The following is a 22,243-nucleotide window of genomic DNA, read 5'->3' on the forward strand; positions in this document are numbered from 1 at the left end:
TATAACAACCCTTAACTAATTAATCAATTGGCAATGGTAACTGAATCCACAGATCATTTCAAATTCTCATTTTGAAAAAGTTCTCCTTTTTAGAGATTAAAGAGTAAACGGATACGAATTTCAAATACTTTCCTTTTGCCAGTGAGCAGACTCAGTAGAGAAGAAACAAAGACGAAATGCTCAGTAATTGATGGACTGGAGAGTCGGGTTTACAATCACCCAGGGTTGACTGGCTTTGTTACTACGAAGCATTCACCAGGGTTTGTTGGAAAGGAGACTAAACAGCCATACTACCGAGAAAGAAAAGAATAAAGAAGGTATGTAGGGAAAGCTTGAGTGAAATTTTTGGGTCCTCCCCAAATCTTCCTTCACTGAAGAAATGTGCTGGAAGTGTGACCAGGAAATAACCGTTAGACCCTGGGCTCCCCACTGAGGGGCCACTGGTCTTTGCTTCCAGGCGTTCAGGGCGCTGTGGGGAAGCCATTCACTTCCTGTGGGGAAAGGGGAAGTGTGTGGTGCCCAGTGGAGAGCTCTTCAGTTTAGACTTTGAGCTTTGAGAAGTTCTCTGTATAGCAAGAAGTGGAGGCTTGGGGCGCCTGGGTGGCTCAGTGGGTTAAGCCTCTGCCTTCGGCTCCGGTCATGGTCCCAGGGTACTGGGATCGAGCCCCGCATCGGGCTCTCTGCTCAGCGGGGAGCCTGCTTCCTCCTCTCTCTCTGCCTGCCTTTCCGCCTACTTGGCATCTCTGTCAATTGAGTAAATAAAATCTTAAAAAAAAAAAAAAAAAAAAAAGAAGTGGAGGCTTGAGTTCATCTTTGGGGAGGGCCTTTTCTTTGTTCTGTGAAAAGCTACTCTAATGGGCCTTTGAGTGGTAAGAACTGAAGCAAGTCTTCACCTAACGCAGTGTGTTGGGGGAAAACTGACATCACAGTTAATCTGAAAGCAGATATTCTAGAATTAGACTGAGTAGCAAGTGAGCTGGTGTGTTAACAGTTGTGTAGAGTTGAGTCACGTTGTAATTTGGCATTAAAGTAAGGGTACCTGCCTAAATGAAGTAGCTCAGAGTTGTCCTAGATTCCAAATGAGCATTTATTTAAAATCAAAGTACATTACAGTGGTTTAAAATTTTTTTTAAAATTTAAAATAGGATTAAGAATCAGAAATCAAGATAATGGGGCTCCTAAAGGCCAATGGAATGAATCATTATAATTTTTTTCTCTTGATTCCATTTCATCTATATAAGCAGAAATTTCTCCACAAAAATTTTGTGAAATATTGAATGACTCAGGGCTCATGACTCCTTTTAGAGTTTTTACCCCTTCAAAAAATAAAGCATTTTTAGGATCTTAGAAGGTACTTAAATACTTGTTGATTGGGGTGAGATTTTATTTGCTAGAAAAGAGTTTAGTTCATTTAAAAAGTCCTTGAGAAATGAATGCACCATTCAACGCACACACTCTGATTTGACAGAGAGGCACTAGCTCCAGGATTCCAAGCTTCCATTCTTTAAGTCAGTGGAAGAAAGGAAATTCAGGCTCTTCAGCTTAGCTTCTGCAGCAGCAATAAACTCCGTGGAGGCTTTCTGCAGCGGAGGCCGGGGTGGGCCCATTGGAATCCCAGAGACCAGAGTCATGATGGCTTTGGTCTGTGACACCCCAAAACCTAGAAAGAAAAAATAAATAAGGAAAAGTGACTGGGACCATCCACTTTGCCATAAACATCCTAAAACAGAGATCACAGTCTAGTGACTTCTACAATAGGATTAGGTGGAAGTAAAAGAGGGGAACATTTCTTATCACTACGGCAGACTGAGCAAAGGAAATCCCTCTTCCTGCCTTGAACATATAGAAAAGCTGGCAAATTGTTAACAACTTGACAAACTGTAAAACAAAACAAAGGAAGACTCAAAGTCAGCCTCAAAAGGAAGAAGGAGGAACCAAAGGTATCAGCAAGAAAGAGGTCAGTGTGGTGAGTTACCGAAGCCAGGCGGTCCATGAAGATGATCTGATTCAGGGATATACGGCTGTGGATCAGATGACACAGGACTTCATTGCTAAGACAGAACTGAGTTCAAGCACATCTAAGAAGTCCCTGAGAAATGCACTCCTTAAGACGTTGCTGTTTCAGAGCTCATGTTATAAAGCTGGGGCAGGAATCCAACATGAAGCCTCAGGTCTGTGCAGAACAGGGGTCTGAAATTAAATGCCCTGGGTAAAACTGGGAGTCAGCCTTCTATGAAAGGCAGTGGAAGAAAACCTGGCCTGCTGGCCTGGGGATAGAGAGGCACGGAATCTTGACTTCTTCCAGGCTGTGGATGGAAAAAGATCATATGAAAGAAATCCCAAGCCTGTGCCATCGATGAATGCTGGATCCGTATTTGCATTAGGCACTCGGTGTAAAAACTGTACTAAGAAATTAACCTACAAACTGGTTAGAACTGGTGAAACTATAGTGTCCAACAGAGGCAAATGTAAAAATGTAAAAATAGGACAACTCTGAGCCTCAAATTGTTAGGACACTTTATAACCTAGAGCACAATGGATTCTCTGGAAAACAACAGTCTCTGAAGACAAAATCAAAGTTAAAAATTACAAAACACATGAGAAAAAGAAGCTGCACAAGAGCTTGCAAATGCACAACTGACAAATCCCACATCCTGGGAACAGATGATGCACAATTCTGAAAGAGACCTCACAGAGATAAAAGGAGGAACAGAAGCCATAGGCTATGAGAAGGTCATATAAATAAAGAACAGGAAAATCTTGGGGTGCCTGGGTGGCTCAGTGGGTTGAGCCTCTGCCTTCGGCTCAGGTCAGGATCGCAGGGTCCTGGGATCAAGCCCCGCATGGGGCTCTCTGCTCAGCAGGGAGCCTGCTTCCCCTTTCTCTCTGCCTGCCTCTCTGCCTACTTGTGATCTTTCTCTTCCTGTCAAATAAATAAATAAAATCTGAAAACAAAAACAAAAACAGGAAAAAAAAAAAAGAAATGCTAGAAATGAAGAAAATATATATTCAGTGAAATGAAATAGTAGAAACAGAGCTAAAGATGCTAGGGATGTTGAAGGTAGATCTACCGAAACGATACAGCAGAAAGAGAAAGGTATTTGTTTTAACTGGCTATACTTTTAGATCCCACATATGAGAAGTAACTTTGTTTTGCTAAGCTAACTAATAGTAACAATTGAGCATCTGGAAGGAAAATACTGGTTTGACCAAAGATATACAGTGTATTTTGATGAATGCAAAATGGCCCTTCCAGGCCTATTATAAATGGCAGAACAGGGAGCTACCCTCATAATAAGACTACAAGTTTATTAAGATAACTCTCTCCTTGCCTAAACTGTGAAAGCTCCAACCTGCCAAAGAAGTCTGAAATGATTTCTTTAAAGATACATTCTTTTAAATCATAAAACTTATCTTCAAGAGTCCACTTTAGCTAGCTAGCTAGCTAGCTTTCTATCTATCCGGGGAGGGGGACAGAGAGAGAGGGAGAGAGAGAGAGAGAGAATCTTAAGCAGACTCCAGGCCCAGCTCGGAGCCCAACACAAGGCTCAGTCTCATGGCACTGAAATCATGACCTAAGCTGAAGTTGAGTTGGGCACTTAACCAACAAAGCCATCTAGGTGCCCCAAGTCCACGTCTTTAAAATGCAAATATTCTGCCTAAAGAGTAAATTTTTTCAGCTAATATTTTAGAGCTGTATTTGGCAAAAATGTTGCAGTCTCACTGCTGGCATACAGAATGATCTTATATAGACACAGGTACACTTTTGGTTCCAGTTTTAATAGTTCAATATTTATTGGGACGCCTGAGTGCCTCAGCTGGTTGAGCCGCTGCCTTCAGCTCAGGTCAGGATCCCAGGGTCTTGGGATCGAGTCCCACATGGGGCTCCTTGATCGGCAGGGAGCCTGCTTCTCTCTCCACCTCTGCCTGCTTGTGCGTGCGCTCTCTCTCTTTTTCTAACAAATAAATAAATAAAATCTTTAAAAAAAAATAGTTCAATATTTATTTAAATGCACCTTAGGAACATACATAACTATCACACCAAACCCACAATTTTGTGAAAAGTACTACTTGGGACAAGGGAATAATAGTAGGTAATTAATGATATTTGTGGCACATAATAATGACAGAAATCATGAACGTGAAAAGCAGATGGGAAACACTGTCTTTGAAGGATTAAGAGAGTGAGCAGAGAGCCCTTCAAGAATGTGGGCCATACCACATAAGAGGGGCCTGGGGCTCGGGCGGAGTTGCCAGGATTAGGCACAAAGGCTCTGAAAGGGAGGTGGGTGGTCTGCCAAGAATAAACTTAAAACTTTTCCTGGACTTGACCCAGGTTCTCAGGAAGGACCAATCTCCTCAGAAGTGGAATGAATGGTGGCATTTGTCATGTGTGATGGGATAATATTTAGGAGACTCTGAAAAGGCTTCTCTATGCAAATTCAATGTATTTCCCTCAAATTTTACTTTGTCATATTACCCAAACCTCCATCCATTTGAGCTTACAAATGTTAATAAACTCTTTTTACATTGCAAATACTCTTGGGAGAGCTGTCAGTCACTCACAATTTAGTAAGATCTATATTCAGACTGCCTTCCTCCAAGCACTCAGGCTGAAATCAGCCAAGATGTGGTAGAATTTCAATGAGCAGAGGCACGAACAGGGAGCGAGTGCTGAGAAGAATCAAAAGATGGTGTGCAGAGTGGGGAGGCAAGCAAAGCGCTAAGATGGAGGAATGAGGTTTGTAGAAGGGTGCCAACCAGATTTATTTCATGACTTTATAGGTTGGCCCTGAGCTAGTATTGGAAATAAAATTCTGCTTGCAACAGCACATTGAAAAGTGCTCTTGTTGAACCCTCACAGAAAGTGATGGTCTTCCATTTCCCTAAAAGTCACAGCAGATAAAGTAGAAAACTTACCAAGTTTGAACACAAAGTTGATAAATCTCTGAATACAAAACTGGAAAGGAAAAAAAAAACTACAGTCAGTATCACTAAGCTATGATAACAATGTAGAAATTTTGGAGGTCAAAGGACAGAAACCCCAAAAGAAAAAGCCCACCACCTTAGTTTTCCGAAGGCCTGTCGGAGTGGAGAAAAACCCCCAAGTGAGGATGGTTGAGATCCATCCAGGATAAGGTAGGCTCTTTTCATACACGTAAGCTTTATAAAAAGGGGGCCATGCAGAGAAGTGCCAAAGACAGAATTGCACAACAGAGTTAAGATGGGGGTGGGCAGCCTTCATCATCCAGCTGACCCTTATCCATCTAAACTTACCAGCTACTGTGCTTGTTTTCAAACTGGGATATGCTAATTTCTAAGGTACTCTCTAAGATATCTAGGAGCACTTAGGAAGGCTAAGATTTATGGGAATAAATAATTTCTGGATCTTTAACTTCTAGAAGTGCTATTTTTCTTAAACTAAATGAGACTAAGAATTTGCATGGAGGTGCAGACTGTTAGATTTCCTTTTCGTGAGTTCTCCTCTTCCCACTTTTGAAAAAAATAAAGATGTATTTCCTATATCATTGCCTTGGCACTGCCTATATCACCTGGGACACCTCTGGGAACCGAATAAAGGAGCAAATCAAAATATTGGTATTGGCATTGACAAAGTGACAAAGAGATTCCTCTAGTTAACAGGTATCATGTCCTCTAAAAAATTATAGGGCTTTCAACTTTTTGCTTTCAACACTGCTTTCAATGTTGCTACTCAGGCTGTCAGCTGAAAATCACTAAAGCATTCTATGGTTTTTAACACAACTAAAAAACTGTTCAAAGAATTGAGTGACATTGCTATAAAAGAATTTCTTCTATTCTTACTACTAATTTATATGAACAGGGTTTCATAACATTTATTTCTCTAAAACCAAAAAACATAAATAGTATTGATGCTGAAATGCAACTCGCCCTAGCATTAAGTAATATTCATCCATGAATGTGTAAGCTAATTCAAAAAAACAGGCTCTCATCCATTTCATTAAGAGATGCATTTTTGATTAACATTTTATGTTGTTTTAACCAATTATATACAGTCTAGTAACAAAAATTCAGTACAGAATGAAATTTTAACGCCCAGTGCCTTAAAAATATATATGTATATGTTCTTTTTTACACAAACTGTAGTATATTACATTCACAACTCTATACTCCGCTGCTTTTGTACACTCAATATATCATGAAATCTTTCCAGATTTGTACATAGAAAATGATCTCATCCTTTTAAGGGCTGCATATAATTCCATTGCATCACTCAAACATAATGTTTTTAACCATTTCCTTATGGCTGGGTATCTGGGTTGTTGCTGTCTTTTGCACTTATAAACAACACAGTACGAAGCATCTCTGTACACGTGTCATTTCACTTATGTAAATACAACAGGTGGCATTCAGGTCCATGAGAATGAATAAATTCTGCCCTGACTTGTTGGTCTGCTTCTTCACTTGACTGCAAGTTCCTTTACAGCAGAAACCAGCCTGACCGAAGTCATGCACTTGGCTCAGCCCTTGGCATTTGAATAACGGAGTCGATGAGACCCACGCACACTAGCCTTCTGTAAGAAAAGCCAAAGAATGGGGTAAGCTACATTCCTTACCAGTACCCTTTTGAGTGGGAAGACTTATTTGAGTGGGACTAATGGGGGGGAAAGAGATGGAAGCTGGACCAGTCAAAAAAAGAGAAGCTGGTAAATGGAAGGGCTCCTCTCACAACCGTTTCACTGTCGATTCTGTCTTCTGGTTTCCCTCTCATACAACTTAGAACAGGCTGGAATTTTCAGAAATAATTTTCACTGGGAATCTACACCATCAGGGCTGAGCACTATTCCAATCCTGCTCATGCCTTTCGTTCTCACTTATCTTTTTGGGATATTCCACTCGGTTATTTTTACCATCTTAAAAATCCCTGTGCCTCTTGACCTCTCATAAGTCCTTCTCTTGTTGTTCCTATGTTCCTATGCTGTTTCTTTCCACCTCATTCCACTGACCTCAAGCACACATACTACCCAGCTCAGAGACTGGTTCTTCCTTTCGTGAAGCTCTTCATTCTCCGGACAGCGGCCTGCCCTCACTGTAACGTTAGCGGCAGCCACCATTTCTCCCCACCTCGGGTCTTCCCTGTAACACATCAGCTCCTGCTGCTTTTCTCTTACTCTTTCGAAGCCAGTGTCTCCTTTTAGATCGCCCACTTGGCTCTTGTTTCTGCTTGGTAGATGCTTCCAGTTCTCAACGCGTGGCAGGTGAAGATGACTGACCTGCTCTGACTTTGGATTGAGTCTCCCCGTTCTGGGTTACCAGCGTCACGGCTTCTTCATATACTCTGGAGACTTGGGTGTGAAGTCCTCAAGGGGATGGCACGTGGTCATTTCCCCAGAACTCTATCGCTATTATTTTATAGTCACAAAAATACTTTGAACATAAAGTAAAAGTAAGATCATTTCTAGGAGGAACACAGAGAAAGAGCATTCCTGTATGGGTCCTGTCCTGATTGGACATGTAGGGAACACAGACAATCGGGATAGGTTTGGCTTTAAACAGGAACAGGTAAGAAGCAGAAGGAAAGTAAAGAAAGAGGCAGTGAGGCAATTTTAACAAGGGCAGGTGTGCTAGGAGTGCTGATGAGAGAGAATCAGAACTATCCAGCGGGAAAGAAAAGTTAACCTGATGGTTCAGGGCTGAAGAGAAGTCCTTTCGTTCGAAAGCCTCCAACATCTGGTTTGTCTTTTTCCCCAGGTAGTTATAGGTACTGGAAAGAAAACAGTTCACACTGCAGGATCAGTAACTCAGCGGAGACATCTAAATCTTCAAGTCCCTTTGATGCCTAAAAGGGAAAAATACACCAGGCCTTCCAGAAGTCTATTTTTTGGCCCTGATCTATTAGAGATCAGGTCTCTTCACTTCTGAGTCATCTAGCAACAGTAAGCTGTGCGAAGAGGAGGCACAGAATACCAAAGAGGATAAAGAAAAAGAAGAAAAGTGGGAAAAGGATAAAGTTAGAAAAAAGGGAAAAAAGCTAGAGATGGAGGTCTATTTGGTAGGGAGTGACTGAAGCCAACACCTGCCCCAGGTCACATGCACAGGCACAAAGCTAGATTCGAACTATGGGTAAAATGTAGTATCTGAGAGGAGGCCTAAAAGCCTGATGCTGAGGAACTGGGTGAATGGGGCAAATCCCAGCAGATTATCTGAGTTCTCTGCCAATTTATATATTACCTATAATATATACGCTTATATAATTTATATATTACCTAGAAACTACTTTCTAATAATATTATTAAAGATGATAATAAAATGAGAGATCATTTATTGTCTATTGTGTTCCAGGTGCCTGACATAAATCATGTCTAATTCTCTCAAAACCCTGGCTTCTGGGCGCCTGGGTAGCTCAGTGGGTTAAGGCCTCTACCTTCGGCTCAGGTCATGATCCCAGAGTCCTGGGATCAAGCCCCGCATCGGGCTCTCTGCTCGGCGGGGAGCCTGCTTCTCCATCTCTCTCTGTCTGCCTCTCTGCCTACTTGTGATCTCTGTCTGTCAAATAAATAAATAAAATCTTTAAACAACAACAACAACCACCACCACCACCCTGGCTTCTGTTTGGTTGTTAAGAAACTATGACTTATAGAAGGCTACACAATTGTGGCAGAGGCTTTCGTCACTTCATGCTGCCATCTGCTACTAGTCAGCAAAAATGCAAGTGAGAATAAGTTATTTGATCTGATAAAATGTGGACTTAAAAAAATAATATCCAACTCTACCAGTAAAGACAAATACCTTAGACTAATGACTGACTTATTTGAGAAATCAGTAGGGTAGAAGTTTACAGAAATTCTTAACAAGGATGTTTCCCTAGTTTCTAAAACTTCTCATATAAGTCAGTCTTAGAAAAATATATTTATCTTGATATATCAAAAATAGAATGCTGTTGGTATTTCATATATGGAGACCCTGGAGTAAACAGCAAGGGATTCCAAGAACATGAAGTTCACATTATCTCCTGGCAATAAAATAAGGAAAAATAAAATATAATAGCTGAGGTAAGTCACTTATAGATGTGAAACACTCCGAAGTCACAATATATCTGAGGAGTTTCAGAATCCTAAAATTCAAATCCCAGGGGTCGTAGGCTTATTTAGTCAGAGAGGAATATAACTATAATTAAGAAGAAATAAAGTCTAACAAAACGTACTTTGCTTACAGATTATGTTGACAGAATTAAAATGCCTAGTATGGAGGCCAAAAAACAAAAGTCAAAAAATGTAAGAATTTCTGGGGGAAAAAAAAGTAAGAATTTCATGATCAGCAGATCCAGGCATTCAGGTTCCCCCCTGCAGTGACAATGGATGTCGCAGGCCATCCTGGCTTGGTGAATAACTTACCTAACTTTCTTATTCTTCATCAAAGCCATGCTCAACAGGACATGGTCTCAATATTATTTTGCTTCTCCTACTCTTTTCCCATAGGGAGGAAATGCACTTTCAGTTGACATGAATATTTCACTCGATCCCTTGCAGGCACGTTTCTAATGAACTAGGTAAACACGTGCAGTGGACATGCTAATCGAATTGCCTGCCTCTGCTGAGAAGGCATCAGGCCACATGATTCCACTTTTCTGGCTGCAGCTGATTGGACTTGGGCAAGCCAAACAGGCAGTGCTATCTAGTGATACCCTGAGATGAGATTCATGACCGGGCAGCCGTGATTGTCCATGTGCATGCTGAAGTGTAGAGAGCGCACCCGGAGAGCAAAAGAGGGAAAGAGAGAGGTGTGCAGAGAGACGCAGGGGTGAGAGTCTCCAGAGGAGCACAGGTGGAGAACCATCTGTCCTGGCTGTTGAGAGCTTTGCGGTCCTAGGTTCTCATCTTCGCTGAGGCCTGGCTGCATTTCCTCCTCTTGAGTTTTACCCAGTTTCCCAGTAGTTAGCCACTTTCAATGGGTTTCTGTTATTAGTAACTAAGTAATTTCTGGCAAATTCTGTGCACACTCTTAGCTCAAGTTCCTCACCTTTAATTGCAACAGACGCTTCTAATAACAGTGACTGAGTTGCTAATAAACTGCTAAGCTCTACTTAATTCCTTTTTACTGAAAGACTGGGGGAAAGAAAGGCAGCTTTTATTAGAAAAGGTGTCCATGCAAGAAGTATAACCACATAGGCAGCAAATGCCTCCCTGGGGGCGCTTTACAGTTACAAATGCTGGCAGAAATGAGTCAGGCTCACCTGCCCACTGCTCCACTTGCTCCCATCACCAGGGCACTCAACAGTTGCTACGAAAAAACAGAGGAGTCACTTGAATGAAAAAGAGTGAGAGAAAAAATCCTGCAACCTGAACAGCTTACAAACTGTTCCGGAGGGTCACTTCCCTGCTGGGACAGGCCAGTGGGTAACTTACCTCATCTACCCCAAAAAGGAGAGCAAACTGTCGCTGGCGATTCTGATCAACACACTGCCCGAAGTCTAAGAGATCGGTGTCACTGAACTTCAGCCCTTGGAAGGTGGGGATCTTCTCCTGAATCCCGTCCAGCAATTCCTCAGCACGAACTGCTCAAAACAGAAAATGCCTCACGAAACTGCACACGTCCAGAAAATGTCAAGTCCCATCACACAGAGCCCCTCACATCTGTGCTGAGTGCCAGAGGCTGTTCTCAGCTGGATGTCACTTGCTCCCACTTAGTAGTTCCTATGACTTGTTAAATTTCAGCCCCCAGGCTTCCATTCCTTGAAGACAACAGATGAATGTTTTCAAATCACAATATCTATCTTTTTTCTTTTAAGGAAGTAGAAAGGAATGGTATCCAAAAAATAATCTCCTAAGAAATTTCATCTAATTGTAACAATCCCCTTTCTGGAGAAGCACAATAGCAATAAAAGAAAAATCAAAAGAAGGGGTGCCTGGGTGGCTCAGTCAGTTAAGTGGCTGCCTTTGGCTCAGGTCATGATCCCATGGTCCTGGGATTGAGTCCCACATCAGGTTTGGGCCGCATGCTCAGCGGGGAGCCTGCTTCTCCCTCTGCCTGCCACTGTGTAAAAACTTTCATTATAAGATAGTGTCAATGATCGATAAGAGTGAATTATTTTTGATAAGACTGACTTATTTTGGAGCCAATTCGAACTATCTGGTCAACAGTTTTATGCTTTTGTGACCCGGGGTGGAGTGCAATGGAGTGGGAGTTTCTTACTGAAACAGGGTAAGATGTGAAAGATGGAGGGAAGGAAACACTGGGAGAAGTATTACTTACTCTTTACCCCTGTCAAGGCTGGGATGTGATAGTAATAAAATGGCAATGCTGGGGCAGCAGCGGCCACCTCCTTTAGGAAATTAATCAAGACATCTGAAAGAATAGCAGGAAAAGCCACCGTGTAAACAAGTATAAAACACTAACTTTCCCTGGTAAAAAATTAACCATCTATTGGAATGCAACCATCCCTCTCAGAAGCTGAAAATTTTCGATCACTCTCACCATCCCTGAGGTTGGTACCGCAATGTCTTTGCAAATCACGTCATTCAAAGGTTTATTTTCCTTTCCATAGAAAGGCCAAAATAAGATGATCACTTTCCTGCCATACTAAAATACTATTAAAAAACTGGTATAAACCTTCCCATATATTAAGAGAAGCTCATGAAATAATACTCTTATCAAAGCCAGAAGCCCATCAGTAGGACTCTTGTGTTCTTATCCCAACAAGGGCTAAATGTGGTCAGTGAACAAGGAATTTGTATTAGGATCAGAATCATCAAGTTGTAACTGAGAAAATTCTACAACAAAAATATAAACATTGGCTCAAAGAGGGAAGTTATAAGAATAGTGGCACATGTCACAATAATTCAACCAGAGGTTGGCACTTTTCCAGTTTTGGGAGAAATCCAAATACAGCAGAAGAGAATTCATTCTAGTTTACTCAGGATTTGCAATTTCCTACATCATCCTCCGTGAGTTTTCACTGCGACATTGCTAAGGAGGATAAATAAAATCCAGCAGACCTGCTTACACTAGGGAGCGGGAGAGAGAATCTTATGTACTTCATCTGAATACTGTGATGATGTACTCTGTCCATGATAAATATTTGAGAAAATTATTATGTATAACTCATTATCTTTCCTTTTTCTTTTTGGGAAATATATTGACATAAAATTTTTATAACCATGTGAAAAAAAGTTCTAAAATATGTTCATTCTGAATTCTCAAAATGGCAGTATCTAAATTACTTATCCTATATTAAGTTATTTTCTCTCTACCAATACTAGATGAATTTCACAATTACTTTGACCCAATTACATTTAGCTATGAATTTATTTAATCATGCATGCAATCATGGATTGTCTGTCTTTAATCCTTTCAAAATTTGTACTTCTTTGTTTGCTAATCAGAAGGATTAAAAAGACTCAGTACACTTGGAAGCCACAAATAATTGCTGTAGAGAAAGCAGAGAAGGAGAAAGCAATTAACTTGGTATTTTGGAAGACAATGGATCTTTCTCTGAAATCTCCCTCAAATTCATTACTCACCCAACCTTGACTAGAACATGTAGTCTCAAGATGCCCATCACTTATATTCCTCTTTTTTTGAGAAAAATGACCCCATGCTTTGCCATGTGGCTCTGACACTACACAACTGACTGGACTAGGAGTGGATGCCTAACTCTTAACACAGGCACCTGGAGGTTGACCTGGGGCTTGATGGATGACCCAATCAGATTACTTGGTAAAAGAGCTGAAGCCCCTCTTAAAGGTGTCTTTTCTTTTATGGATCCAGGGAGACCAAATATTCTGGACAGTTGCTGCACCACCACAACTTCACGCCGTCAGTCCACACAACTTTACTTTCAGGAGTTCAGTATGACCATTTTGAATGAAGGCAAAAAGAAGTGGACCATGTGAGGCACCATGTGTTTAGACTACCTACTTACCTTTGTTCCATGGCTTGAGAAAGAAAGGTGCAATGACAGCGATGCCATCGGCTCCTATTTCTGCTGCATGTCGGGCCTTTAAAAGAAGAAAGAAGACCTTTATGGGTCTGGTCACAATTTTGATGTCTGTGGGTTGAGGGGTGGTTTCCCCACATCAACAGGAAATTCTCCAATACCAGCTGCATGTCCTGCAAGCTTACTCAACTCTGATACTACCTACCTGAAGACAGAATCAGACTGCACAGGTTAAGGGCTCAGTCTTACAAGCTACCCTGCTTCCCTGAACTTTAGATGTTAATCACAACTCCAGGTCATCACCTGTGCTTCCGACCAACTGGCTACAGACTTGGGAGATTCTAACGATCCCCTCCTTGGGCTCACAGAACTCAGAGGAACATTTTACTTATTAGACCAGCAGTTTATTATAGGAGGATATAACTCAGGAGCAGCCAGGTAGAAGAAATGCACAAGACAGGGTATGGAGAGAGGGTCTGTAGTTTGAATGTCTTGTCCAAGTGTGGGTGTGCCACTCTCCCCAAATTTCCACATGTTCACCAATTTGGAAGCTCTCTGAAACCTGCCCTTTTGGGTTTTAATGGCGACCTCACTGCATAGGCATGGTTGATTTCATCACTGGCCACTGGTAACGGATTCAACCTCCAGTCCCTCCTTTCTCCCCAGAGGTGGAGGTCGGGTAGGACTGAAAGTTCCAACCCTCTGATCACATGGTTGGTCTCCTGGCAACCAGCCCCCATCTTTAGTTGCTTTCTAAAAACCGCCTCATTCATACAATAAGGGACACTTTTATTGTTCTCATCAGAGAAAACTGCAAGAGTGTTAGGAACTCTGTGCCAGAAACTGGACAAAGACCATATATATATATATATATATATATATTATCTATCTATATATATATTTATTATAAATCACAATATCACAACTATCTTGGAATAAGTGACCTACTACATTTGCCTATATCTTACATACTGAGAGTAGCAACAAACCTCAAATTTGCCAACTGATGCATCACTAGAGAGAAGAAAATAAGCCAAATTTAACAATGAATGTCATTACCAGGAAAAATCCCAAATTGCAAAGTAGAGAACCTGGGTGGAGGTGACCCGTGCATTTAATCTTATACTTCTTCAGACTTTGTCAGCACAAAAAAAAACTTGCTAGCAGAGACATGAGTGGCTCATTGTGATAATTATAACTATTATTAGAGAAACTTGCAAGTGTAATTTCTCTTCTAGTGTTCAGTCCATTGGATGATGCTGTCTTTCCTGCCCAATGATATAACAGTTATATTTTAAAGTTTATTCTAAATTTATTTAAAATTTTTTATTTATGGATTGGAAATGCAGTTGAAAAAGTTTAAGAAGAAAAAGATTATGCACATAAAGGAAGATACAGTGTACCACTATTTTAGGGTTTTCTTAAATTCCTCCGGAAAAAAAGGACCATTTCCTTCTGCTGGGCCCTTAAAACATTCTTAACTATTTTGAGACTTAAAATCTACTACATTGCAAGACAGTGTGAACAGTGACAACTCTCAAATAGAATGAGTTCCCACAGGCGGGTGTGAGATCTTACTCACTCTCATGTATAGTTAGTTAATTATGGTGATAAGCACATAGCAGGGACTTGCTGAGTCCTTCAGAACATGTCCCCCTACCTAAAAGGGAAAAATGTTTTTCTCTAAGACTTTAATAATATCTATTTCTAATAGATGTGATTAGCTTCCTGCAAAAGTAGGAGAGCCAAAGAGAAGACTGGGATACACTCCAAAGACCAATCACGACACTGGGTATAATTTCATTAACACCAGTTGGATGTTATATATTTGAATCATTTGTTTAGCACTCTGTTAAGGACAAGACTAGAAGGATAACCTTAGCTGAAAATAAGGAAAAAGGAAACAGCTAAGAGACAGTTAATGGCGGTGCCCATTCAAAGAACATCCAATGGAGTTATGGCTAAGCAGATACCAAATTACAGTCTCATTGGCAAGATTAGGGGATTATCCCTATAGCAGGGGGATTACCTTTATACTAAGCTTATCTCAGCTCTATTCTAGTGCTCAGACTGATGGATGACAATCTTTCATGTCATGACAAAATGTTAAAATTTATATCACACATAGGGAAAAAAAAAAGCAATTAAAAAGAGATGAAAACAAATTTCCTACATCACACTACCTTAATTGAAAGGCCTATTGTAAGAACAAATCATGCATCAGAAGGATAAATCAAGTCTCCAAGTTTTGATTCTAGTCTTATTAAGCAACAACCTAGCAATATGCCTTCCCTTGTGGCTTGCCTGACAATAGTGAATTACGATTTTGCAAATATATATTATACATCCCATTTCTAAATTCAGTAATAAGAAAAACAAAGAGAACCCATCAGGAGGATGCTGGGGCTAGATCAAGTCATTGTAATCTTTGGAATCAGAATACATAAATTCTGAAAGCATGGTGAATTGAGTAGTGGTCCAGGTACTGGACCATCTGGTAAATACCTCAACACTTTCAAGCTTTCTTTTTTCACCCAATTCATGAAGTCCTCAAAACCACCAGGTCATGTACTTTTTTGCCAGAAAGTATAATTCCTTCCATTCCTTCCCTGTGCACCACCTGATCTGCTAATCTCTAAACCTGGAGCAATCCAGCTGTTTGTATTCTGGAACCTATGTTCTGGTTGGAGACTGTACCTAGAAAGAAATTTTCATGACTTAGTGATAAGACAAGTTTATGACTTATGATTTCAGTTGGTCTTTAGCACCATGGGCAATCTTTTTAAAAAATTTAACTAATTAGGGGTGCCTGGCTGGGTTAGTTGGTAGAGCAAGGGACTCCTGAAGTCAGGGTCAGGAGTTCAAGCCCCATGTTGGGCATAGAGCCTACTACAAAAAAAAAAATTTTTGTTTAATTGCGACAAAACCACTAAAATTTACCACCTTAATCATTTTTAAGTGTTCAGTAGTTTTAAGTATAATCACATTGTTATAAAACAGATCTCTAGAACTTTTCATCTTGCAAATCTGAAACTCTAGACCCACTAAATAATTCTTTCTCTCTTCCTCTAGCTGCTGGTAACCACCATTCTACTTTCTGTTTTTATGAATTTGACTATTTTAGATACATCATTTCAGAGGAATCATATAGTATTTGTCTTTTAGTGACGGACTTATTTTATTTAAACATAATGTCCTCAAAGAGGTTCACCTATATTATGGCATGTGACAAGATGCATTCCCTTCCTTTTTATGGTTGAATAATATTCTATTGGATTGTTAAAAAGAAAACCACAGGACCCAAATGGAGTCACTTACGTTAAGGCCCCATGTCAGCAAACCAAGATTTAACACCTAACCTGACTGTAGTTTCAATCCTCCCAGGAATGTGATCATTAATTTTTTTTTTTTTAAGATTTTATTTATTTATTTATTTGACAGAGAGCGGGAGAGAGATCACAAGTAGGCAGAGAGGCAGGCAGAGGGAGGAAGGGAAGCAGGTTCCCCAGCGAGCAGAGAGTCCGATGCAGGGCTCGATCCCAGGACCCGAGATCATGACCTGAGCTGAAGGCAGAGGCTTTAACCCACTGAGCCACCCAGGTGCCTCGGAATGTGATCTTTAAACTGTCAACACAGAATTTCCTGGTCAGCCCTAGGAAATCCACCGTCAGACCCCTACCTTTCCCCTTTGGAGGGTGACCTTGCTTAAAACAATGTGTTCTTTGCTAATAATTTCCTTTTTCTTGCTCCCTCTGTCTTTAAAAACCTTTCCTTTCCCGGGGCGCCTGGGTGGCTCAGTGGGTTAAAGCCGCTGCCTTCGGCTCAGGTCGTGATCCCGGCGTCCTGGGATCGAGCCCCGCATCGGGCTCTCTGCTCAGCGGGGAGCCTGCTTCCTCCCTTCTCTCTCTGCCTGCCTCTCTGTCTGCTTGTGATCTGTCTGTCAAATAAATAAATAAAATCTTTAAAAAAAAAACAAAAACCCTTTCCTTTTCCACAGCTCAACAGAACTCTTTTCTATTTGCTAGACTGGATGCTGCTGGATTCATTCAATAAAGCCACTTTGATCTTCCAAATTACTCAGTTGTATTTTTGTCCTTAATAGTAGGTATATACCACATCCTGTTTATCTATTCATCCATTGACGGGTATTTTGGTTGCTCCCGCATCTTTCTACTGTAAATAATGCTGATAAGAGCATGGGTGGGGACAATGTTCCTGTGTTTCAGTTTTCCCTCCCATACCCGCAGGCAGCAATTCTCAATTTTTACCGCTCTTCACATCTGAACCCCATCTTCCCTTATGCCCAGCAGATGGCTTTGCCCTTTGCTTCCTAGAGACACTGAGGTTGGCTCAAGTTCCTCTCCTTATTTGCAAAGTGCGCTACATCTATACCCACCCCTACTTGGCTCAGAGGAAGAGATGTCTCTGTCTCCTACTCCAAACTCTGCTATGGGAATTAGCCACTCAGGCTACCCTCATTATGGCTGTGTCTGCTTCTGGATCGTGAGCTCTGACACCGCACATCTCATATTCCCCAATAACAGCATCCAATATATAGCAAAAATGGTATTGAGTTTAACTTCAGCAAAAAAAGGAGCCCCTTCCCTTATTCACAATCTAAAAGGACCCAAAACAAATAAACAAATAAACAAAATACTAGCAATTGACTTATAAAGACAGAGAACAAACTGGTAGTTGCCAGCGGGGAAATGGGCAAGATAAGTGAAGGGGATTAAGAGGTACAAACTTTTAGTTATAAAATAAACAAGTCACAGACATGAAAAGTATAGCACCTGGAACGTAGTCAATAATATTGTAATAATGTTGTCTGGTGACAGATGGCAACTACACTTACCCTGGTGAGCACTGAGTAATGCACAGAATTACTGATTCACTATGTCGCACACCTGAAATTAATATCATATTGTATATGTCAACCGTACTCCAATAATAAAAGGAAAAGGAGGCCCCTGGAGTGGTCTCTCCCAGATGGACTTACATACATACCAGTTCTTGTGACTCTTTCAAGCTCAAGGCTCCTACATGAATTACCACCTGATCCAACCTGTAAAAGAGGAAACACTGTTGCATCACTTGGAAGTTTACAGGAGCGCAGAAGGGCTGAACTACCCCGGTGTGTGCTGGTTTTGGCAGTTAGCTAATGACCCTCTAATCTCAACCTCAAAACTATTAAGTTCTAGAGTGGTCTATTTAAAATTAGTCTAAGGAGGGATTTAAAAAAATGTCCAGGGAGTAAAATTTCGACACCAAGAGTCAGTTAATCAGTATGTGTATGTGTGTTTTGACAAAGCACTGTTTCAGGTGGTGTGTTGCTGGTGATCTGTGCATGGAGACTGGGGTAACATGGAGGTATTTCTGGTTGGGGATGAAAATAAAGAAGTTCTTCAAAGAGTACAGCCAGGAACAAGCCATATGAGAAATGATTTCACTGTAAAAAGCTTTTTCCTATCTTGTAAGTCCTCAGAATTTGGCCTCTTATGAAAAGTTTCCTCTGAGACCCCACTATTTATCTTTGGGGGTGCTCCATGTGACCCCACGGGCGGAGGCCAACGTGAGCCTGGTGTTCTTAGAGGAGGATTAATAGAACTCAGTTGTGAGTCCAGTCACCCCAGCGACTCTTCTGAGGGACCCTGAATAATGCACATGCCATCTTCAAGGGATGGAGACACGGCGTTCTTGTTTAGGCCTGATCACTGAGTCCCCAGTGACTCCTGACTTGTCGTGTCTCAGGCAAAATGGGGCCCCACTAAGGAAGTATTGTGATCAGGGTTGCATTTTAATTTTTTTAATTTTTAAAAAAGATTTTATTTATTTATTTATTTCTCAGAGAGGAAGAGAGAGAGAGAGAGAGAGAGCACACAAACAGGCAGAGGTGGAGAGAGAAGCAGGCTCCCCACTGAGCAAGGAGCCCGATGTGGAACTCAATCCCAGGACCCTAGGATCATGACCTGAGCCGAAGGCAGCAGCTCCCCACTGAGCCACCCAGGTGTCCCCAGGGTTGCATTTTTAAAGATTTTATTTATTTATTTGAGAGAGAGAGAACAGGGGAGGAGCAGAGGGAGAGGGAGAAGCAGACTCCCCACTGAGCAGGGAGCCGGAGATGGGGCTTGATCCCATGACCCTGGGATCATAACCTCAGCTGAAGGCAGATGGCTAACTGACTGAGCCACCTAGGTGCCCCAGGGTTGCATTATTTAAAGGTTAAGACCTCTGAAAAGGAGAAAGGAAGGCTGACTCATAGGCTCTTACTCTTATCAGCCGCTTTTCTGTGCGGCCTCCTTAAACCTTTCACACCCCTTCTCCTGGCTTAGGTTACAAGAAGCCATCCACTCCTTCTCCCTTCCACCCTGATGCTAGGTGCTGCTAGAGAAAACCATCCTCTGGCTTTCATCCCAACTTGTTCTTTCCCAATTCGGGAGAACGAGGCTCCAAAAACCCTTCTGGTCATCATGACTTACTTCCCTTCCAATTCCGTGCAGTGGCTACTTCAAAACTGGACTATTCTTAAGCTAATTTCAACCCAATTCCTTGTTCCTGGCAGATGTGCTCACTTTCAACACGTGAGAAATATACAGAGGCCTCATACACAGACTGCCCCACTTTTCCTCTTCTGCATCTCCACGCTTGGCCACAGCCTGGCCCATGCTTTCCTCCCAGCTTCTGGGCTGTCCTCTAAAGTTACACTATCTACTTATGGTTTTGTTTCAACCCCCCACCCCCAGACCTTTCCATCAAAGGTATCAGCTGTCTACGCATTCTTATGCTCTTTGCCTGTAACTGTCTTTTCAGCAGAGAAACACACTCAAGACTTCCCCAGTTGAAAGCAAACTACCGTTCTTTCCATCTTGCTTCCTCTTCCCCCATCGACCACTCCATCTCTCCTTCCCTTTACCAGAAAATGTTCTGAGAATGAGCTGTGCTCGTCGCCCCCACACCCGCACATCTGCGGCGAACCACCCATCCACAGTTCACTGCGGGCTGCTCCTGTTTCGCCAGCCCGGCTGGCTCTGCTCTCTCTGAGGTCATCGGTCACAGTCACTTCAAGTTCACCGAGCAGTCTTCTCAGCCCTCCATCTACTGACTTTCATAACATCTAAAATTTATTACAAAGGTGATGATGAAACAGCATCTACTGCAAGTAATTATAATGAATTCCTGTATAGGATTTGTGACTACGTGCCAGGCACTGCTCGAACCCTCACCAACATCTTATAATATACATACTTTTACTCCCATTACAGGTGAAGCACAGGGCAGTTAAGTGACTTGTCTGAGTTCAGAAGTCTAGTAAGAGCCAGAGCCAGGACCCAAACAGCCAGTCTGGCTGTGTAGTCCCATGCTACATTGACACGCTCCGAAACATTCTTCCCTAAGTGGCAGGATTCACCCCCAACCTCCCTCCTGCCCTTCTGAGGGCTTTCTGTCTTTGCCCCCTTCTCTATCTCCCTATTTCTGGTGCTTTTCTTTTTCTTTTTTTTTTTTTTTAAAGATTTTATTTATTTCTTTGACAGACAGAGATCACAAGTAGGCAGAGAGGCAGGCAGAGAGAGAGGAGGAAGCAGGCTCCCTGCTGAGCAGAGAGCCCGATGTGGGGCTCGATCCCAGGACCTTGGGATCATGACCTGAGCTGAAGGCAGAGGCTTTAACCCACTGAGCCACCCAGGCCCCCTCTGGTGCTTTTCTTAATGTTGATCCTTAACCTTCCCTGTTTCTCTGTCCATGGTCTTTAATCTTTTGGGGCCCACGGTCTGACTGGAAATGAGCTAAAAGCTGATGGATCGGCAGAAACTTCTTCCATGGCCGTGCACGCAGCCTTGGCATACCGTTTCAGGGTGCTCAAGGTGCTCTGAAGCCATTTAGGGGTCCTCAAGGGTCATGGGCTTCACACTGACAACCTCTGCTCCAGGCTCACTTGGGACTTACCTCCAATCTTTGTCTCCATCTAAGGCAACGTCAATCATTGCCTTCTCTGATCCCTGTTTATGCTATTTATCAGAAGAACCAGTGTTAAATTTCACGATCTGACTTCTCCATTGGATGGCAAGCAAGCTGAAGTCAGAGACCGTTTCATCTCCCCCGTATGGGCACAGAGCATAGTAACACACAGCAGAACAGACAACAGATAAAGCTTGGTTAATTGAGTGTGCTTATTGAACTGATCCTGCCCTACTTTGTCTACCATGGCATGAACTGAGTCCCTAAGACTACAAAAGGAAGCACCGTGGAGCACAGAGCACACAGACGTAGGGAAGCAAGAGCTGATACAAGCATCAGGAACCCATCCTGAGAGGGGAAAGGGTAGGAGTTGTTCAGAAGAGCCAGGGGATGGCAGAGTCTGTCACCAGCCCCTTCCCCTCTTATCCCCTCAGCCCAAGGACAAGTAACCTAAGAGGACCAGCTTTTAGGTAGATAAGGGGCAGCTTCCAGCTTCCAGATGGACCCCCTGGGAGCCGGGTGGGCCTCACAGTCTGGCTGCCCTTCCACCCAGAAAGGAGGGGCGCTCCTCTGCCTCAGCTCCTTGCCACAGCGCCAGGATCCCCATGCTTCAAGCCTGACCTCTGGCCAGAAGGTGGGAGGCTGTGTCATCGGGAAAGAGCCATCTCTAGGCAGCTCTGTGGAAGAGCGCCCTTATCCTGCTGATGCCACTCACTTGTTCCGCCCTTGGGTCACCCATTCCTCTGCGACCTGGCGACGCTCCGAGACGCTCAGGGACAGGCCTTCTCCCGTCGTGCCGTTCACTGTTCCAAACAGAGAGTCAGTTAGTGGGGCCAACCCATTCCTTTTGCTCCTCCAACACGAACACAGGAAGTGCAGGGTCAGAACTCCTTGCTTAAGGGGAAGGGACATGGGGACAGATCAGAGGGTGGAATCTGGAGGGGAAATGCCACGTTTCCATTTTTATCTAGGATTCTCTTCTTTCCATCTTCACCTTGTTCCAAGCAGTGGGAGGGTTGATTATGACTTGTAATGACAAATCTGTCCTTGCTATCAGGGATGGGAGTGAGTATTTGAACACAGACTGAGATAACTCTCCTCATTTTAGGCAAATATCCAATCACACCACCCAATTCTATTATCTGGGCTTGAACGGCAGGAAAATCACCACCACCCAATACTGGGCTGTCAAAGGGGTCATGAGGACAGTGGTGCGTACTACAGATCTACAAAGACCTCAGTCTATGGATTAGCATGACAGTAACCCTCTAGGACAATTTTTTCATGGTAATTCATAAGAAAACACCAAGGGTATTTTAATATTTCTTATTTAAGCACTCTTATAATAGCCACTCATTCTCATAACAGCCC

At 42.4% G+C, this 22,243-nt stretch overlaps 1 protein-coding gene across 3 annotated transcripts in view; it reads right to left on the bottom strand.

The window, feature by feature from the left end:
* Positions 1 to 1,065: 1,065 nt before the first annotated feature.
* The window catches only part of NPL (N-acetylneuraminate pyruvate lyase), a 36,637-nt gene continuing 15,459 nt past the window's right edge, over positions 1,066 to 22,243 (bottom strand). For 2 of the 3 annotated variants that reach the window (XM_080824661.1, XM_080824660.1), the window contains exons 5-13: positions 21,588 to 21,675; positions 17,924 to 17,981; positions 12,902 to 12,977; positions 11,233 to 11,325; positions 10,386 to 10,534; positions 10,214 to 10,260; positions 7,660 to 7,744; positions 4,921 to 4,960; positions 1,066 to 1,660 (exon numbers count right to left, since the gene is read on the bottom strand). In XM_080824661.1, the coding sequence (XP_080680787.1) occupies positions 1,476 to 1,660; positions 4,921 to 4,960; positions 7,660 to 7,744; positions 10,214 to 10,260; positions 10,386 to 10,534; positions 11,233 to 11,325; positions 12,902 to 12,977; positions 17,924 to 17,981; positions 21,588 to 21,675 (821 nt within the window). In that variant the 3' untranslated portion in view covers positions 1,066 to 1,475. The remainder of the gene's footprint in view (positions 1,661 to 4,920; positions 4,961 to 7,659; positions 7,745 to 10,213; positions 10,261 to 10,385; positions 10,535 to 11,232; positions 11,326 to 12,901; positions 12,978 to 17,923; positions 17,982 to 21,587; positions 21,676 to 22,243) is intronic. The other variant, XM_080824662.1, reaches the window with a different exon arrangement.

This window comes from Martes martes (assembly GCF_963455335.1).
Source record: "Martes martes genome assembly, chromosome: 15".
Taxonomy (NCBI): domain Eukaryota; kingdom Metazoa; phylum Chordata; class Mammalia; order Carnivora; family Mustelidae; genus Martes; species Martes martes.